Source organism: Sminthopsis crassicaudata, chromosome 1 (assembly GCF_048593235.1).
Source record: "Sminthopsis crassicaudata isolate SCR6 chromosome 1, ASM4859323v1, whole genome shotgun sequence".
Taxonomy (NCBI): domain Eukaryota; kingdom Metazoa; phylum Chordata; class Mammalia; order Dasyuromorphia; family Dasyuridae; genus Sminthopsis; species Sminthopsis crassicaudata.
The window spans coordinates 88,876,988-88,898,264 of NC_133617.1; the positions used below are offsets into that span (position 1 = coordinate 88,876,988).

The following is a 21,277-nucleotide window of genomic DNA, read 5'->3' on the forward strand; positions in this document are numbered from 1 at the left end:
GTACTGAGGAGAGGAACCAGCCTGAAGGCCTTGATAACAAGGATGTCCTCTTGGAAGAAATACATCAGGACTGGTGAGAAGGTGTGCAAGAGAAGGGACTGAATGGGACCAGGAGGTGGTTTCCCAGAGGCTCTAGCAGCTTAGACCTTGGTTTCAGGACATCACATGGTTCCTCTTCTCAGAGGATTGTAGGGTAGGACAGGAATGGTCAGACCTGGCTCTAAATTTCAGGAAGCCACATGATCCCTATTTTTAAAGGTCAGTAGGGGAAAAGAGGTCAGACCCTCAGCCAAAATTTCAGGCAGTCATGTGACCTACAGGACCTAGACAGCATTGCTGTTTCATTGGCCAATGGTTACTTCCTTTTCAGTCCATCCAATGAAGCTGAGACTTTTGCTATTTAATCCATTCCCTCGTTTTGGCCTGGGACCTCACATCATGCTGGGCTGCTCCCTTGGTGTGCTGGGACCTCTCCTTACGAGGAGGGAACCCATGCTTTCTGTGGGCATGTGGACATGTCTCAGAGTAGCCCATTTGAGTCAGGGGGTTGCACACAGATTCCTGCTTTTTCCCCTCTGTCCTGGTTTTTTGCCCGGGGGTCAGATTTTTTTCTTCCATAAGTGAGGAATGTGGTTAGGTGTGTAAAAAATTGTAATTCTTTCACTTTGGTCACTTGCTGTCTGGGCAACATGGAATTAAGGGAGCAAAGGAGAAACATTGGGAACAGAAATTTTGACAATGAATGTTGAAAACTCTATTTGGAAAAATAATAATTTTAAGATTAAAATCATAAATTTTAAAGTAAATACTATACTCTATGAAATCTTTCCAAAGTAAGATCTCAGACTTCTGCCATCTTCTCTCGTTTTCCTCCCTCTCCTTTTGTCTCAATTTTCCCCTCTTTCTTTCCTCCCTCCCTTCCTCAGTTGGCCTCCCTCCATGGTGCCTTGTCTCTTTTTCTCCTTCCTATCTGCCCTGTCTCCACCTCCCTCTCACAATCAGCCCTCTGTTGAAATCTTTCCAGTATTTTACTGGGGTTGCTGATGTGTCTTGTTCAATTCCAATTGTAACCCCTGCCTATTTGAATTTTTTGTCCTTCCAAAATTTTGCCTTTGATCTGAGGGATTTTGAAATTTGGCACGTTTATCCCTATGTGTTTTCCACAATAGATTTTGTTGAGATGGTAGTGTGTAATGGTCCAAGGAGGAGTCAGGCACAGTGAAACTGGAGGTAAAGAAGCAATAATGCCTGAGTCCCCTGGAAGTGGGTCTGCTGTCAACTCCCAGGGACCACCTCATGGGTGGGAACTCTGGTGGAATTGAGATGCACATCATCAACAGGAGGCGTCTCTTTTTCTGATTGGCTGTTCCAGGGACCTCATAGACCTCCTTAAGCTGTGGGAGGAGGAAGCAGGTCCTCTTTGGCCTGGTGTTCTGGGAGTCACCAGGAGGTCAGCTTGGCAGGAGGAGAACATGTGAATAAAAGACCTTGAGCTTGCACATGGCTGTTCTTAAACCCTCTACTGTGTATCTAAACCATCCTTCTTATGGAATGATGGCCAGAGATCTTTGAAGACCTCAGACAGAGGTAAGCATGGTAAAACTGGTTTAACACTGCAAAAGAAAGTGAATGGAGGGAGATTCCTCTGAGGACCTGGGTATTAGGAGACACTGGCAATAGTGAATGCAGAGTGGAACCAGGACATTCACAAATGTCCTGAATGCTTAGAGTTATCATAAGTGGTGCCCAAACTTGGGGTGTGCTGTAGACTGCCAGGCCCCCAGTAATTAATCTTGAAGACAAGGTAGTGCCTCACCCAGGAGGGAATGCAGAGAGGCATTATGGATCTAAGGATACCTAGGATCAAGCTCCAGCCCACAGCTATGCATGTGGCTCATGTAAATAGGTTAAAGAGCCAGATGGACTGTCTTTCAACAAAGGTCACTTCTGAAGAACAGCAGGAGCTTGCTTTCAAGCTCCAAGGCCTTTACTCCTATGCCCATTAAATACACCTCAGCAAGAAAAAAATCCAGAGATCATCAGGATGCTTGAGGGTAGAGAGTAAAAAATACAAGAAGTCTAGGTTGAGTTAGAACCCAACCAAAAAATCACATGACAAAGAATTAAAAAAGAGAAGACAATTACAGGCTGAATTAGAGGTTGAGTTAGAGAAAGGAGAAAAAGTTAGCTAAGAACAGTTAGAACAGAAAGACTTCTGCCTACTGGCTGAAACTGAGAAGGAAAAAAACTAGCAGAAAGCTGGTGAACCTGCCATAGGGAAACTAACCAAAGGAATCCTCTTTAGCATTTTGTTAATTTATCTCATTTGCTGCTGCTTAAGAGGATCTACTGGCCAAAGTAGGCATTTTACTACAGAAACTACCCTGCTAATGGGGATGGGATTTGGTTCTTTTCATATGCAAATTCAGTTTCTGCTTCAGTTCTGCCCACCACTGAGCATGTGCCTTTGGGGATTTTCCATTTCCTGACCCTCCTACCTCCACTCCACCTTCAGTGGCCTGAGGAGGAGGAGTGGGAAGGACAATGATATCAGCAGGGCCCACTAGCCCCTAAGTCTTCATTACAAAAGGTGGGAAGTGTCTTCATTGCTTCAGTCAAGGAGAGATGATGGTCAGAGTCTCTCTGAAAATGCTGCATTCCAACCTGCTCAGTTAGTCTCTAACATGCCTGTGTGGGTAAGAGTTTGCAGTTAGAGAGTAGTTTTTATGCCTATAGGACTACAGAGATGTTTTCTGGGAAACTGGAACTCCTCTTGGCTCACCTTGCAGAGCTTTTCCTTCCACTCAGTGTGAGCTTGATGGCCTCATCCCTGAGGGTGCTTATAAGACACTTGTCTATTCATAGGAGGGTTTGGGAAACTGAGGAATGTGTAGCTATTGTTCCATTCAGTAATATAGACAATGTGTGATCTGTGACCCAGGAGGAGAAGGAACATCAGATTTGTGGACTCACACTGGTGCAAAACAATTGGGTGATTTATTTATTCAAACTTTTGACTTCCAGCAACAGAAATCAGGGATATCAGGACTGCGGCTGTAACACCTGAACGTCCTTTGCTCGTCATCTGTATGAACGACACACCACTGAAAAGGTGGCTAGACCCACATGTAGATCACACAGCTATTAGAAGTCCCAGCTGGTCTGGTAATTGGCAAAAGATTACAGCAAACGCCCATATGTCTGGCACAAAAGGATCTATAGGAGCTGAAATTAGTGCTACCTCTGAGATGGGAATTTAAAGATGAGCAGTTTTTATTTTACAACTGAAAGGTTCTGCCTCAATCAGTGGGAAAGAGATCTTACAAAGTGAAAACATTCAGCTTCAGTAGGTATAGAATAGGAGCAACTTAATCAAGGACATTTACAAGCTTCTGCAAGTCCTTGGAATTCGCCAGAATTTGTCATTGAGTGGAGAAAAAAAGTAAATGGATAGATGGAGACAATGGAAACTCTTCAGTTTGGCCATATGATGGCCTGGGGAGAGGCTTTGCTCTGTTTTCCACTTATACCCAATGCCTCCAAATTAATGGGTTGAAAACCAACACGCCACCTGACAAAGTCACTGAGTCATTGCTGCAGGACATGATTTTTCTTGTATACACCTGCCTCTGTCCCTTTCTTGACCAAAAGGTGTATATAATGGAAATTGCTGACTAAATACCTGCCGCCTCCTTGACATCCATCTGCCTAGACATCCGGCCTCCTTGACATTCTTCCTCCTTGACATCCTTCCTCCATGACATCCTGCCTCTTTGACATCCCGCCTCCTTGACATCCATCCGCCTAGACATCCCGCCTCCTTGACATCCATCTGCCTAGACATCCGGCCTCCTTGACATTCTTCCTCCTTGACATCCTTCCTCCATGACATCCTGCCTCTTTGACATCCTTCCTCCTTGAAATCCTGCCTCCAAGATATCCTTCCTCCTTGACCTCCTGCCTCCTCCATGACGTCCTTCCTCCATGACATCATGCTTCCTTGAGGTCCTTCCTCCATGACATCCTGCCTTCTTGACATCCTTCCTTTTTGACATTCTTCCTCCTTGACATCCTGCCTCCATGACAGCCTCTCTCTATGACATCCTGCCTCTTTATCATCCCGCCTCCTTGACATCCAGCCAACATCACATTCTATGTGTGTGTGTTTGTGGGGGGTTGGGGGTGGTGGAATTAGCACTTGTGGCTCTTAAGAGGGTCCACTCCAACACGTGCTGAGCCTAAAAATGTGAAAGAGGCCACAGCCTCTTCTGTGGGAGGGAGTACTGGGTGGGCTCACTTCTTCATTATCCTCTCCTTGGGGCCAGTTGGAGGAGGGTTCCAATATCATCTCGGGGCAGGTGTCACATTCTGTGGGAGTCGCCGGCTCTATTTTGACTGGCCGATTTGGCCAACGAATGGTCACTTGGATGGTAAATGTTGGGCTTTCTTCTTCCTCGGATTCTTATCCTAGGTCCTACTCGATGGAGTTATCTGAGGACATTTCTGAGGAAGTCCTAGTTGTGGCATCCCTGTCAGGCAAGACATTTGGGCTCCCCTCTAGAGAAGCACTGCTGCTTAAGGGAGCAACAAGGTGAGGGGGATCTGGGAATAGAAGGTTTTTTTAAATTTCTGGAAACAGCTCCTCTGCTCCTCCTGGACCAAGTCTGTGAATGAAGAAGGGACCAGATGAGCAAAGGGGAAGGAATCAGGAAGCACATTTGGGGTGGGAAAGATAGCAGCAGCATAGGGTTTATGACCTACCCAGAGTGATCCCTGGCCTTTGGAGGATAACTGGGCCCTTTTCAGTGTGCTCAAGCATATGCTCTCCCTCCTTACATATTTGGAGGAAGCCCAAGAGGCAACTCCATTGCTTCCCATTTTTCTGGGAACCGACTTATTTGTACAGTTGTTAGTATGGGGTCACCCCCTTAGACTGGGAGCTCCTCCAGACCAGAGCATGGCTTGGGCCATTCTTTATATGCCTCAGTGCTTAATATGGAGCTTGGCCCCGAGTACATAATGTTTATTGACTGTGGCCTCCATTCTTTCTTCCCCCTTTCTCACTCTTCTTAACTTTACACTGTCATTTCTCACTTTCTTACTAATTAAACGCAAAGTTACTCTCATAATTTCCAAAGTATAAAAGTGAATGGATTGTTTGCTGTTTAATTTATTGAATATTTTGCCCAATGTAGTCAATATTTTTCTTTGACATTTGCTTTCAAGATTTTTGCTTTCTAGGTTTTTTTCCCCTGATTCCCACTTACAATTATTGAAACACATTTATAATTATGCAAACGTTTATACAAAAGTTGTGAATAAAAACATAATCTTCTACCTTAATGAAAAATAAAAGTTTCCAAAAAATTAAGTTAAAAGTAGAGAGAAGCGTGAAATAAAGAATGCTTCTATCTATATTCAGACATAATCATTCCTTTTCTGAGAATGGATAGGGTTTTTTTGTTTTTGTTTTTTGTTTAATTGTAGAATTTAACTGTTTAATTGTAGAAGTGAGATTTGGCTTGTAACTTAAAGTTTTTATCTGAAAAAAAAAATCCCTAAAACTTATCTGGGTCAGGTTTGTACTTTGAAAGCCTGGAGACCTGAGAATATGCAGCTCTCAATTGAGACAGGTGAAAGAGGACAAAGAAAGAGGGTATCAGTCAAAGAAAGTAACCAGAAAGTGAAGAGGAGTCATTTTATGGAATGTCTATTCAATTGTAAGTATGTTAAGCTTCTTGAAAGTATCTTGTGAGGAACTGAGAAATAATCTAAATACAGCCTAGTAGATGCTATGGAAATTGTCATCTCTGCTCTGGCTGTGTTAATGGAAGTTGGAATAGATTGAGAATGTTAGGGAAAAACAGAAAAGCAGTTGATTACCATTAAATCCTGGCAGCCAATAGCCTACTCCTCCAGCCTTTTCTGATTCACAGAGGAAAGAGGAAAAGATTTGTGTGGACTGCCAAAAACAACCAAAAAGTAACATTGTTGTTGTTGTTTTAATTGTAGAAGTGAGATTTGGCTTGTAACTTAAAGTTTTTATCTGAAAAAAAAAAAAAAAATCCCTAAAACTTATCTGGATCAGGTTTGTACTTTGAAAGCCTGGAGACCTGAGAATATGCAGCTCTCAATTGAGCTAGTAATGATTGTAATAGTTTCATTTTATATAGCATTTAAAATTTTTATAGTACCTTTCTCATAATTAAATAAAAGGTTAAAATATTTGTACTGTATACAGGGCATGATACTATTGATTGTGAGATGGATTTGGCATCTAAGGACTTGAATTCAGATTCTGTGTGACTTGGACAGTGTACTACATCTGTATAAACTTCACTTTCTCATCTTAAATGAGAGGGTTAGACAAAAAAGCTTCCAAGGCTCATTAATCTCTAAATCATTGACTATATCCTCCTATTTGTTTTTTTCCCATTTAATAAATGGAGTATCAATAGTGATATTTCTATTTATACCTCAACTAGAAAATAGCTGAAGCAGTGTCCAAACCATACATTCTGATGCTAAAGCCAGTGTTCTTTTCACTATTACATTCAAGACTTATACTTTCTACTTCTGTGTCTGATACTTTCTATATGACTTTTTGCATAGGTCAATAACATGCTTTGGACCTCATATTCTTTTGTAAAATGAGATAGTGGCAAGAGGTAGTCTCTAAGGTCCCTTTTAGCTCTAAAATTCTGTGTTCTGTTTATTTTCTGTTTTAATATTATCAATTTTAAGTTCCTTTCCAACTCAAACATCCTGTAATTTGATATTCTCTGTTCTATAACTCATTTAAGTTTTGGACTTCTGTGTCCTATTGTTACACAGTTAAAATTTCTTCCAGTTTGATCATCCTGTGATCCTGTGAGCTAAAGCCAGAATCAAGACAGTACATTATCTGTTCTCATTCAACTAAGATTCATGTTTTTTAAGTCTTGTCTAAGTCTCCTGATGCTAAAATGGTTGCCCTTGCCTCCTAAGGCAAGGGATTTGGCGGCAATGCCCACCATCGCAGCCACACATTGGACCTCCACTTCCAGCCTCGAAAGGGCCTGCACCACTATATCCCTGTAATGTTTGACTATTTCCACCTGTCTGTGATCTCCATGACAATCCATGCCTCACTAGTGGCCCTGCAGCAACCACTGATCAGGTAAATATAGCTCAGCTCAGCAACGATGGATTCATATTTTGTTCTGCTTTGTAACATTCTATGGGGGCCGGGGAAGATTAGCCAGCAACAATGGGCAGGCAAAAAAGAAATTCTGGACCATGAAATAGGGACAAGAAGGCCAAGGCAAAGGAATAATAAGTCTATGCCATTTCCTAAGATTACCACATATTACATTAAATAATTTGTTAAAATTTTCAGCAAAGGCTTTGTAAAGTACTGATGGCTATTTTAACTTGGTAGTATGTGAATTTTATAAATTGGACAAAAATGATGATTCATGAAGTTCCCTGAATGTGGTTCACACCATAACATTCTTATTCTATTTGATGCTGTTTGCTTGTATTTTGTTTTCTTACTCATTTTCTTTCCTTTTTGATCTGATTTTTCTTGTGCAACAAGAGAATTGTATAAATATGTTTACACATATTGGATTTAACATATATTTCAACATTTATAACATATATTGGATTGCTTGCTATCTGGGCAAGAGGGTGGGGGAAAGAAGGGGAAAATTTGAAACATAAGGCTATACAAGGGTCAGTGTTGAATAATGATCTTTGCATATTTTGAAAATAAAAGGCTTTAATAAAAAAAAAAAAAAAAAAAAAAAGAAGTCACAAGTTCCCCCTTGCTGATGATCTTCAATTAAACTAAATAATAGTTCATTGAAAATGATCTGTAGCACACTGATTGCCATGGTCCTCATTGCTTAGAAAACCAGGTAGGTTAGATTTCATACTTCCCCCAGAATTCCCCTGTATCTTTTTTTTTTTTTTTTTTCCCCACAGAGAGGCTGATTTTAGTTTAAGACAAATTTACTAACAGAGTTGCCCCTGTATCCTTAATGGGATTATGATGTCTGGACTTTGCTAATGCATCATCCTCTATTGATATTGTTCCCTCACTTGAAGGGAATAGTCTCCAACACCTAGGTTCCATTTAGCTACTCATAGCCAGATTCACTTTTACAAAGAAATATTTACAAAAGTACCTCAAAAGGTAATCACAGATATTTAAGCTTACTTTCCTAACAAGTTGAGAGCTTAATTTTCCTCCCATCTTACACTACCTCAGTCTCTGAAGAAGATAGATTAGGTTCATAATTTAGTTCACTTTCTACAGATCTCAGTACAAGTTCCAAGTTCCACCTCTCTCCCTCCTCATATGTATTCAGGCTCATGTCTCAAGCATTCTGGCTTCTCAGGGCTTACATGATAAGCTGACTAGTTATATCAGACCAATTGCAATTATGATTCCAAGGTTTTAGTGACTGGACCTTCTGGGTTTCTGAGAAGCACCTCTGGCAACTAAAACAACAGGAAAAAAAACCACAAAATAGAAACTGGCAATCACAATTTCATGAAACATATGTGAAAAATAGGTTTATCCAAAAGAAATAAACCTAGATTTGCAACCTCAAATTCACAGTCCCTACAGAAAGTTGTCTATTTATGACAGTACAACAAAGTTAGGAAGAAGAAACTCAATTCTCCACCTAAAAGTGTGTGGTATGGAAGGCAGAAAGATGCAGTAAAGATGGGGAAAGGTGAAGAGGAGGAGCAGGGTGATGGTAAAAGCTGCATTCTTTCCGTTTGGGAACTTGCTAGACCATGAAAATATGATGGTCTGCTTATTTACCAAGGTCCCAGTTGCACAAACAATTTCTCAGACTATTTCACAGTGCCTGGTGCCTGTCTCAACTTCCAAAGAAACCCAGAGAATCCAGTTTGGAATGCAAATGATGCATTATTCGACATGGAAGGATGGATATGGGGACCCTTCAGATCCTTTGGTATATTTTTGCATGTTTCTGGAAAATATGGCAACTCAAAAAGACAATTTCAGGAGATCCCTTAAAATTCATTAAGCCCTTAACATTCATTCATAAAGCAAACACACCCAGACCTAATTTTTGGAACCAAGGTTAGAGGGAAAAAAGGGAGAGAAGTCTTTCCCCAATAAGTCCAGTTCATGTTATCTGTATTGTAACATTTTCACCTATTGATATAGCAGAAAGATTGGGGAAGAGCAACTGATAGAAGGGGAAGAAGCTCAGGGTCCGCAGTTTTAAAAACAGGTACTTCTTAAAGAAGGCTGCTGCTCTCCACATGAAAGAGCATGCAGAGGCTTCCATTTTAGATGATCTGAGTGTGCTCAAACAAGCCCAGGTTAGACTTGTAAAGTTCATTATTGCTTCAAGTACTTACTGAAATATAATTTTAACAATTTTAACCACCACAAAACTACAAAAATAACAATTTAAGGTTTGCAAAGCATTTTTGTGTATATTATCTTGTTTTATTTTTAGAACAAACCTGTGAAGAATGTGATAGACTCATTTATTAAATTGAATATGAGAGTTTATGAAATGCCAAGGATCCCCTAGCTAGCACATGTCTGAGGCATAACTTGAGCTTGTCTCTGTGGTGCTTTCTCTGAGATATCTTCCTCAGAATCTTTGATTCATCAAAGATGAATCTGTCATCAAAATTTAATTTGTAAGGAAACTAAATCCTGATTCACCTGCTCAAGGTCAAGTTTTGAGATAATATTCCTTCAGATGAAGATGATTTAAAATGGGAGACTCTTTTGTGGGAGAGTAAGGTCCATGAGGATTAAGATTCTCTCATTCTTTGGATCTATATCTCCAGCACACATTTACTGTTAAATAGAAGAACTTAATAAATGTTTGTTGGTTGATAAATGTACTAATAAAATCATCTAATCCATACTTAAAACTATCTGAATTGAGAGGAGTCTCCTTCCTTTACTGATTGAGATTGGATGACCACTTGTTGGAGAAAATGAAAACTTGCATTTATGGTAGGAAACAAACAACAAAATCCCTGAGGATGTTCAGAAACTCACAGTCTGTCTGTATTATTGTGACTTTCTTCCCTGAAACTCTCAACCTGTGTAAACAACTTGAAAACAGTGTAATAAGTGATATTAAAATTGCAATTTTTAATGTCTTTTAGTGGTCATTAAATAGCATCAAATACCTTCAACTAAAATAATATCTGTTCCCATCTAGGTGGGAATAGATAAAAGTATTGGATCTAACTAAAAATCCTTCCCTAGATACATATTAATTATGTAGTCCTGGATACCTCTGTCTCTAAGATCCTCCATTTCCTCATCTATAAATTGGAATATTAATAGTACCTACCTTACAGGATTATGGTGATGATTTAATATATGTAAAGTTTTTGAAAACATTAAAGCTTATTATAAATGTTAACTAGTGTTATTAAAATGACCAAAATATATGGACATTTATTTTTTCTGTTCCTCATTTTCCTCTTTAAAAGGAGAGAGAATATATTCAATTAGTAGGCCTCTATGATCCTTATCAAAGACAGACAGATTTGTGGTACAGTGGTTAGAGCCCCAGGTCTAAAATCATAAGTTCTGAGATCAAATCCTGCTTCAGATACTTACTAGCTATGTGATTACCTTGGTAACATTATTTATTTCTGTTTGCCTAATCTTCTTCATATGTAAAGTGAACTGGAGAAAAAAATGGCGAATAATTCTAGTATCTTTGAAAATCCAAAATGGGGTTATGAAACATAAGAAATCACTGAAAGGATTGAACATCAAAAAAATCCTTTTCAGCTAATATGTTCTAGAAAATGACAGGTTTATGTTCTGCTTTTTCTATTATTCCTTTTTATTATAGCCATTGACACATATACAAAAATCAGATGATAAAGTGAAGCTGTATGATAGGAAATCATGCAAGATTGGTTCTGATCCTAATTGATATCAATTTGTGTCACAATTGGCAGCTTAAACTCTCGAAGTCTTAGTTCCCCTCATCTGTCAAATAAGAATAGTATTGCTCATACAATCTCTGACTCCTAGTTTTTTTTTTTTTCCTGATTTCTTTTAGGATTCATCTGAAAACTTATATTTTATAGATCTTTCCAAGTCTCTCTCTTACATCCTCTAGTTGCAAATAAATGCCTTCCCATCTCAAGACTGACTTCCCTCTATTCTGTATATATCTCGTAAGTATGTATGTATGTACTTAGAATGAGTACTACTTGAAGACAAAGACTTTGCCACCCTTCCCTTTTTAGGATGCCTAGCCCTTAGGATCATGTCTGGCCCAAATTAAGACTTTAATAAATACTAAATTGACTAAGTGACCTTGTATATTCCTAAGGATTTCATGGTAGCATATTTGTTTTAAGAAGCCCCTTATAGGATTTTATTTGTTCTAAAATCTCTTCAGTGATTATATAGAGAGTAGCTATAATACCTGTTTTATTTTTCTCAAAATGTTATTATTTCTTTAGCCACTTTCCAGAGGGAGGAAATAGTTTCTGTGCCATTTGCCAAATTTATCCTTTTCCCTTCCCCAGAAGCATATTCTTTGGTTCTAGAAAACACTAAAATCTAGAAAACACTAAAACTACGTACATAAAACTGGCATTCAAACACAAAGTGGGAAAGAATTCTGATAATAGTTTAATGAGAATTTAAAATTTTGAAATATTCTGAGGAAATTTGAGAATTTTGGTTGAGGGCTTAACCTTTCCTGTCATGAGGAGTTCTTAAATTTGCATCCTTCCACCTTTCTAGTGTTTTTGAGATCATAACTCACTCTTTCCCTCCCTCCTTTCTTCTTCATCTCTCCTATCTTTTCCCCTTTTCCCCTTTTCTCTCATGTCTTTTCCCCCTTTTTCTCTTCTCTCCTTCCTTTCCCTTTTCTCTCTTCCCATACCTCTTATCTTTTTCCCTTCTCGCTCTCCTCTTTTCTCTTTTTATATTCTCCTCCTCCTCCTCCTCCTCTTCTCATATGTGGGATCATCCCCATCCTCCAAAACTTCAGGCTGTTTCCATTGCATTATTGTATGAAGAAACTGAATTTTTTCTTCTTAATACATTTTAAGAATCTTTAGTAAGGTGAAATCTAGAATAAAATCAATATTTTTAAACATCTTAATGACTCAAGAAATGGAATGACCTTCTCAGTATTCATTCAATACCTAGCTCCAGCAGAATGTTAGGAATTTAAGCATGTTGTTAGGCACCAAGCATCACAAGCTTGTTATGACTATTAGATATTTTCCTGTTGTCTACCAGCTTATTGTTTTCAAAGCATGCTCATATCATTAATTCATTTGATGATTTACCGATATTATGAGGTAGTTAGAGTAGGTATTTTTGCCCTCATATTACAGACAATGAATGGGTAAGTCAAGGAATGTTCCCTGTGTAACACTGCAATCTACAGCATAGGATTTAAAACACTTGACTACCTATTATCCATCCCCCAGAATCCTTTATAGCTTTTCACTTATTCCAGAATAATTAGTAAGAAAATTTGACATAAATCTGGGCCATACAGAAATTATTACAATTTATTTTTTCATTCACTTTATCTATCCATCTGTCTAATCTATCTCTATATGTTTATCTCTCTGTCTCTCTCCCTCTATTACTTATCTAATCTCTCTTTAATTTATCTATCTAATCTATCTGCTTGTCTTATCTATTTATTAATTAGTTTGTTAGCTAGATAGCTAACTCTATGAAAGACTGGTATATACTGAATTCTTAATGCATTTTTAAAGAATGCTGGTATAGTTGAAAGAATACTGGACTCAGAGTCACAAAAACTGGATTTGAATCTCTGTTCTGCTTCTTTGTCTCTGTATGACACTGAGAGGGTCACTTCATATCTGAACCTTCATGTTCTATTAGTTAAAAGTGGGTGAATGACCTTTTCAGTATTTGGGATCATAGGATAATAGAACTAGAATTGAAAAAGATCTCAGAGTTCATTTAATTCGATGTCCTTATAAAACAGTTGAGCAAAAAGATTTAGGGAGATCAAATCATAATGTCCTTACTATGGTCACTTAGGCAGCAAGCTTGAAGCAAAATTAGAACTTTGAGTTAGTATGTTTTCAAGTTTATCATACTGTCTTATTGATATTTTTATGCCAAGTGATTAGTAAATTTTATAGTTTATTTTTATTATTATTTGTAAAATTTTGTTTTCTAATAAGAATTTTTTCTTAATTTTTCTTCTCAATGTTTTCCATTTTAGCTTTACACGCCCAGGGAAAGGATCGTGGCTGGGTAAGGGCAGCGCAGAGTCAGGTTCGGAACAGTCCAGTATGTCCTTAGAAAGCCTTGTCTTTGGAGCTGGTTACTGCAAACCTTCTTTCTCAGAGGTAAAGTCTAAGGTCCATGTGAAACTTGACTATTCAAGTTGTACCTGACCAAGAACCAATTCTTCCTTTCCCAACATGATTTATTTTCTGATTTCTGTTCTAAGGACTGCCCTGATGGAATCATCTTCTTCTGGAATGAATCCCATAAAAGGAGGATTGTGAGATCATGACTACTTATTATCTTAGAATGTCATCTAGTCCAATCCTATTCCTCCTCACCAAGTCTCCTCCACCCCCCATCCTTTCACAATGAAAGCAATGAGATTCAGAGAAGAAGGAACTTCCCTAAAATCATACAAATGTAATCTTCATATAAGGGATTCAAATTTAGTTTTTCCAGCTCTCAAACCAGAATTCTTCCCATTATACCACACTATCTTCTATATATCGTCTAAGAGGCAATTTCAAGCTCATATCATATTATTCATTACCTACCATATGCAATGTAGCGTAGGAGATATCAACTTGAGTAAGCTTACCCTCAATGAGCTTACAGAACATTTGTGGAAGATAGCATGTCTGAAGAGGCGTTTGGGAATAATACCTACAAAATACCTTGAAGCCCAGGAGAGCTGGATTCAAGTCCTTCCTCTGATACACAAATGCCTGTGTAATACTAGACAAGTCACTGAATTTCTCTCTCTAAGATTATAAGCTACAAAATAGTCAGAGACCTGTGCTTGTAGAGGGAAGTTATTCATTTGGAAGTTTCCTGCATTATTGAAATTACAGATCCAATATTTATTCTTATGTCAATGTCATTATATCAATATCTGAGATATAAAATGAAATATTATTAGTGTCTGGGAGATATATTAATTCCTAAGAAAGATAATTTACAAATTGGGAAATCAGGGAAAACTTTGTAAAGGATGGCTTGTACCATGATAGGATGGAAGCACTTCTAAAATAGGAATCATACAACTAAAGTTCAAAGCTTAACTTTCCTGCATGTTATCCTAATGTGATGAACAAATCACTTTCTGGAACTCAATTTCCCTGTCAGCAAAATGAAGATTTCAGACTATATAAAATCCTGTATTTTCCCCAGACAGTGAGAGGTGGGGAAGATACTCCCCTTATAGTAAATGGTTTAAGCAAAGACTCAGAGTTAGACAATTACCCAACAGGGCATGGGTAATAGTGACTGTTACAGATTAACCAGGGAGTGGAATGACTCACAATAATCTTCAGTAATAAGGCTAGGGACTGGTAGGTGGCACAGAGAATACAATAAAGACTCTGTACCAGAAGGAAATTAATTCCCACTTGGCCTCAAACATTCACTAATATGTGACCCTGGGCAAATCACTTAATCCTAATTGCCTCTAGAGGAAGGGAAGTTGGAATAAAGGAAGGAAGGAAGGAAGGAAGGAAGGAAGGAAGGAAGGAAGGAAGGAAGGAAGGAAGGAAGGAAGGAAGGAAGGAAGGAAGGAAGGAAGGAAGGAAGGAAGAAAGGAAGGAAAAGAGAGGGAGGAAAGAATGAAGGAAGGAAGGAAGGAAAAGAGAGGGAGGAAAGAATGAAGGAAAGGAGAGAATAATGGAAAAAAGGAAAAGCGGAAGGAAGAATGGATGGATGGATGAAAGGAAGGAAAGAGGGAAGGAAAGAAGGGAAGAAGGAAGGGAGTAAATAAGGAATAAGTAAAGATAAAGAAAGGAAGGGAGAAAAGAAGGGAGGAAGGGAAGAAGGAAGAAAGAAGGAAAGGAATAAAGGGAGGAAGGATGCTGAAAATTAGGATGGAAGCTGATTGGTGAGTGCCTTGAGTTATAAGAAACCTTTGACAGTTTTTGACCAAGGATAGGACCTGATGAATTCTGTTCACTAAAATTAGTCTGGCTTGTTATGAATTATATACTAGAGAGAGAGATTTGATGAATGGAACCTGTAATATGAGTATTACAAACAAATAAGCAAAAAATATTGGGGCCATAAAATCACATATGGTAGAACTTGTTCTCCACTCCTACCATCTTATAGATCTAGAAACAGGGATCTTGAGACATTACATGATGTACGCAAAGTACCATAGATAGTGTCAGAAGTGGGATATAATCCTATACCCTTTGAATTCAGAGTCAATGGTCTTCCCACTGAACTATGTTACCTCCTAGTCTGGGATAAAAAGATAGGAGGTTTTTGGAATAGAATTATGTGACAATATTAGGGAGGAGAATGAGGAGTAAGGGAATGAAAGAGGTTACAGAGGCAGACTCAACCTTAATTTAGAATAGATATATATATTTATAATAGAATATGAAATATATATAGAATTCTGTTTTTCACAACCTTGCCCTTGGACTTGGACTGAGCCTTATAAAGGATGCATTAGTAGCCAGTATTTTTTATAGTACTGGGAAAGATTTTTATGGGTCTAAGGACTGCCCCACTCCCCCTTTCCCCCAAAGATAGAAATGTTCTGCCTACCCTCATGAAAACAGTGAACTACTGCTTGATCTGTAGAAAACATTTTGTAATGTGCTGCTTAACCATTGAATCACCCCTCCCTGGCTTCATTTCCCCGCATGCAGGGACTTCATTTCCAAAGCTTCAGGGGGTCTGAGCCTCTTGGTATAAACTCCTAGCTCCACCATTAGCATTAATGGGAAAAACACAGGGAACATGCAACTGCTGCATACTTGAATGACCTCATTGAGAAGAGGTCATTTTGGGTCTTTCAAATAAAGAGATTTCCATTGGAAATTGGGCAATAGGGTGCAGTGGAAGGAGAAAATGATCTGGAGTAAGGAAAAATTTCCAATCCTAATGATCATCTGCTATAACCTTGGGCAAAGATGTTACTAAAAATGCTTTATTTTAGGGGCAGCTAGGTGGCGCAGTGGATAGAGAACCAGCCCTGAAGTCAGAAGGACCTGAGTTCAAATCTGGTCTCAGACACTTAACATATCTTGGCTGTGTGACCCTGGGCTAGTCACTTAATCTCAATTGCCACGGCAAAAAAATATTCATTTGTTCATCTGTAAATTTAAGATGATCATTGTGTGATCTAGTCCATAGCATTGCTATAAAAGGGTAGCAGTTTGCATGTTCAAAAATTACTATCTAAATGTGACTTAGTAGTAGTGTAATTGAATTCTGTTGCTTTGGTTTCTTAAATGTCAGAATCAAATTCTAGCGGGCCATACCAAACTAGAAAGATTTCAGTATGGTGCTTTTTAGTCAAGTCACTTCAATACTCTTATCCACACTTCTCTCATCAGCAAGATGAAATAGTTGGACACAGAGGTCTCTAAGGTTCCTTTTTGCTTTAAATCTATTCTATGTTAAGTGTCTGAGACCAGATTTGAACTCAGGTCCTTCTGACTTCAGGGCTGATTCTCTATTAATTATGAAAACCAACTACTGAATGCAATAGAAATGCAAAAAAATGCTATTTAGGCCCATTTCCTAAGACTTTAGTGTAGTGATTCACTATTGGTTGTTTTTAATTTGTTTACAAAGTTAAACAAAATAATATCACTATGTTAGTATAAAGTTAGTGTATCCAATTGTGGCTGACAGACCAATATGAGCTCTGCCACAAGTGGACACCCATGGACATATTAACATGGGATAGCTTCTCTAATACTGCACATTTCATTTTATTTTTTTTTTCTGAGCTAATTCAATTCTGCTTTGCTCATAGAGCAGAGCACTTTCTCTGATGAGGGCACACCATGCTGGGTCATCCTGTTCCAGGGTCTCCCAAATGATTATACAAGTACTTAACAAAGACTTTGAGAATGCCCTTGTGTTACTTTTTCTGACCACCTTGTGAGTGCTTGCCTTGTGTGAATCCTTCAGAAAACAGACTTTTTGGCAAGTGTATTTTGGGCATTCTACCAATGTGGCCAGCCCACTGGAGTTGTGCTCTTTGCAGTAGAGTTGGAATGTTTGGCAGTTTAGTTTAAGAAAGGACCTTAGTGTCTGGTATTTTATCCTGCCAAGAGATCTTCAGAAGCTTCCTAAGTCAGTTCAAATGGAAGTGATTCAATTTACTGCCATGGTGCTGTCCAATGGCGAACAACAATGAGGTCAGAACAGCTCTGTAGCAAGTCTAATACCTCTCCTCTTCCACACTTCCTTGGAGCCTCCAAATACTGAGTTAGCTCTGGCAATATGGCTCTCAACCTCTCAATTATTAGTTTATCAATGTGGACATTCCTTGAAAACATACTGCCAAAGTAAGTGAATCCATCCACAGCACTCAAAACTTCTCTATTTGCTATAACTGATGGTTCCACAAATGGATGGTATGCTGATGGCTGGTCGAGGATCTGTGTTTTCTTGGTGTTAATTGTTAAGGTAGCAGAAATCACCAGAGAATCGATCCATACTTTGTCACATCTCAGCTTCAAGGCTCCATTGAGTGAGTGCACAGTTATCTGCAAACAAACAAATCAGGCACCAATACTCCCTCCACTCTAGGGTTGGCTGTAGCCTTTTCAAGTTGGAGAATTTGACATCAGTGTGGTAGTTAACTTTGATGCCATCTTTGTCCTCTTGGAAGGCATGGCTGCAAACAACATGCTAAAAAACATGAGACTAAGCACAAAGCCTTGTTTATAAAGTTTATAAAGCCCTTCTCTTAATATTGTTTTTTAAATTCATAATTGAATTAAATATTAAATTTTAGTTAGAGATTGGAGAAGATTCATCTGAGGTTTTTAAATTCATAATTGAATTAAATATTAAATTTTAGTTAGAGATTGGAGAAGATCCATCTGAGGTTATAGGCTCCTTGAAATCCATCTGTAAACTTGGGTGTCTATGGACTCTAGATTAATAATCCCTGGTTTAGTGTATAAGCAGAAAGTCATGGAGTGTGTGTGTGTGTGTGTAAGTGTATGTGTGTGTGTGTGTGTGTGTGTGTGTGTGTGTGTGTGTGTGTGTGTGTGTGACTAACCTAGGTAATCATCTAGAAGGGGGGAAGATTTCTCAGCAGAAGATCAAGTACTAAATGAAAAATTTACTTGACCATAAGAATACTCATCTATGGACTGAACTGTGGACTAATTAAATATACAAAATAAAATATTTAAAATATCCAAATAAATAAAATTGGGACTATTTTCAAAGTGAAATCAAATTCTGCTAATAAGACCAAGTTTTATATTTTCAACACATAAAAGTCATTTAATCATTATCTCTTTCATGCACATAGACTTCAAATCTTACCCTAGTATCTCCAAAATTTGTTACTACTGATCTCAAGAAAAACCAGTTAAGAACCATAGTGTGGTGAGTGAAGATAACATGAAGAAGTGGGAATGAAAGAATGCATAGGAATTATTAAAGAGTCCTCCAAAGGCCGATCCAGTCTTTCTGGAGATTAAAGAAATGAGATGAGGTGTTCTGTGCACTAATTTCATGGAGACTTCTGTCCAGGGCTACCTTTCAAGGAATTCCAATTGGAATTAGAAGAGAAAGATGAACAGTGCTGTTTTCTTGAGATAACTGGTCATGATTTTTCATAGATGCAACAACACTCCATAGATTAAGGTATAAGTATAGAGGTTATAGGGCAGCTAGGTAGCACAGTGAATAAAAGTGATGGGCCTGGAATCACATAGTTTCAACTTCTTGAGTTAAAATCTGGCCTCAGATACTCGCTTTGTGAGCCTTGAAAAGTCACTTAATCCTGTTTGCCTTAGTTTCCTTCTCTCTTTATAAAATAAATTGGAGAAGGAAATGGCAAACTTCTCCATTCTAAAAAACTCCCAATGAGGTTGTAAAGAAAGTCGGACTGACTAAAAATGCTGAACAATTACCACCGTGTTTTTATGACATATAACAGAAGTATATCTGAAACAAAAAGAAAAGTTCCCAAAGTTATTAAGTAAAATATGAGTCATGAAACTTGTGGTAGTAATATCAGCATCTACATCTTTTGGTATTTTCTGTTTCTAAGATCTTGCAATAATGTCTGAAAATCTTCCTGAGATAGACACAATACAGGGGAAGACAAAACAGATATAGAGGGAAAGCTACTCAGGCAATCAGTTTAGAGATACACTGTTTTGCCACATAGACTCTTGGCCTTTTCTCTTGTTCTGTTTCTTGGTCTTTATACAGTATGAGGCCCAACATAGACGTTCTAGTCCAGAGATCTGCTTTTTATGATACCTCTAGTCAACCTAATAGAGGTCCAAATCTAAACTCATTGTTTTCCCCTAAACCTCTATTCTTTTTAACTTTCATATTATGTTTTCTGTGTGTGTGTGTGTGTGTGTATTTAGTTTGTACATAGTTTTTTTTAACATTTTTTCCTGTGCTCCTATTTCTATGGGAACAATTATTATTTTCTCTGTTTTGCATCCTCATTGCTTATCATGGGGTCTGACATGTACTAAACAATAAATGTTAGTTGACTGGTGTATTGAAAATAGCTGCCTATTTTATGGTGCATAGATCAGCTGTCTTGACTTCTTAAAGGCATAATAGAATTTGAATGTTGGTATAAATCTAAGGGAAGATTAGGAATGTGTTTTTGGCTGATTGGGGAAGACTCAGCAGGTGTGCATCTCTCCATGCTCTACTGGAGATCTGTCTTTGTTAAATAGTGATTAGAGAAGTTGTAATGTCTGTGTTCTGTAGGTCTGAGTTGGTATTGCCATGGCTCAGGAGCTAGTGCATCTGCAGGAAGGGAAAGAGACTTTGATGAAAAAGTATGGTTAAGTTCAAGGCTTTCTGTATCTGAAATATTTTCTCTAAATTTCTTCTCCTCCTTTAGAGTATGTCAGTATTTTGAAAAGAAGTGAAACTAGACTAGACTAAGAAGGACTTTTTCCAGGAAGATGGAATCCAGGGAGAGATTAAAGGAATAGATGATTAATGATAAAGTATTATTTTTTTATTTTATTTTAAAATTTTTTTATTAATTTTATAATTATAAAAATTTTTGACAGTATATATGCATTAAATAACATTATCCCTTGTATTCATTTTTCCAAATTTTCCCCTTCCTCCCCTAGATGACAGGCAATCCCATACATATTAAATGTGTTACAGTATAACCTAGATACAATATATGTGTGTAAATCCAATTTTCTTGTTGCACGTTAAGTATTGGATAATGATAAAGTATTGTTAAATGTGAACTATGTGCCAGTTTCAAGGTTAAGTGTTTTTGATGCAATACAAATAGGACAGCTCCTTTCCTAAAGAATTTTACATTGCAATGGAAAAAAAACATAAAGGGAAACTAGAATTTTTTGAGAAGTGGTCAGGGGTCTCAGTATGTGTGGGGCAACATTGTTGGACATGTGCAAGAAGTGAAGCAGATGTCTAACAAAAGAAAACCTCATTAATCGGATCCCAGAGTCCCAGAGAACAAGATTTTGGTTAAAAATCCATGAGTAAATTGGAAGATTTTAGGTCTAGGCCAAGATGGTGGAGAAGAAACACACGACTCAGTGAACGTCCTCACTCCCTCACAACCAATTAGATAAATTAAGTCTCAGAATTAGCTCAGGACTGATAGATACCATAAGGACTGGAAGCATGACTTACCAGCTGAAGAGAATCTGGAGTTTCAACAGGAAAGGTCAGTTCTCAGGGGAGGAATAAGAGAGACCAGCACAGACGGTGGGGTAGGGGCACACTGCGCCCATTGCGCTGGGAAGGGCTCTGGGATCAGAGAAGCCACTGAGGTAAAGGAATCTGGCACAGGCTGTTAGCTCTTCTCTGCTAATTATTTAGCACTTCAGAAGAGAAAGCCAAAATATTTTAAAACTCAGATTAGATTTTCCCTGGACCTTGGAGGTGACTCAGCAGATCTTGGCACCAGGGGGTGTGGCCTCAGCTACCACCTGAGAATAGTTAAGAGATTGACAAGTGGGTGGATACGGCCCAAGGCAACACACACTGCCTAGTTTAGCTGGAGGGAGTGGAACTCAGCTCCAGGAA

The 21,277-nt window shown here is 38.3% G+C and overlaps 1 protein-coding gene and 1 long non-coding RNA gene across 2 annotated transcripts in view; one reads left to right on the forward strand and one right to left on the reverse strand.

Moving 5' to 3' along the window:
• Positions 1-3,405: 3,405 nt before the first annotated feature.
• LOC141540840 (uncharacterized) lies at positions 3,406-6,140 on the reverse strand. The gene is made up of 3 exons (XR_012481590.1): positions 4,762-6,140; positions 4,264-4,664; positions 3,406-3,537 (listed from the first exon to the last, which is right to left on the reverse strand). It is a non-coding gene; the product is annotated as an uncharacterized LOC141540840 (long non-coding RNA).
• A 104-nt stretch (positions 6,141-6,244) lies between these two features.
• The window catches only part of LOC141548439 (protein FAM135B-like), a 144,595-nt gene continuing 129,562 nt past the window's right edge, over positions 6,245-21,277 (forward strand). Inside the window, 3 exon segments of the mRNA XM_074277354.1 lie at positions 6,245-6,259; positions 6,993-7,159; positions 13,245-13,371. Of these exon segments, the coding sequence (XP_074133455.1) occupies positions 6,245-6,259; positions 6,993-7,159; positions 13,245-13,371 (309 nt within the window).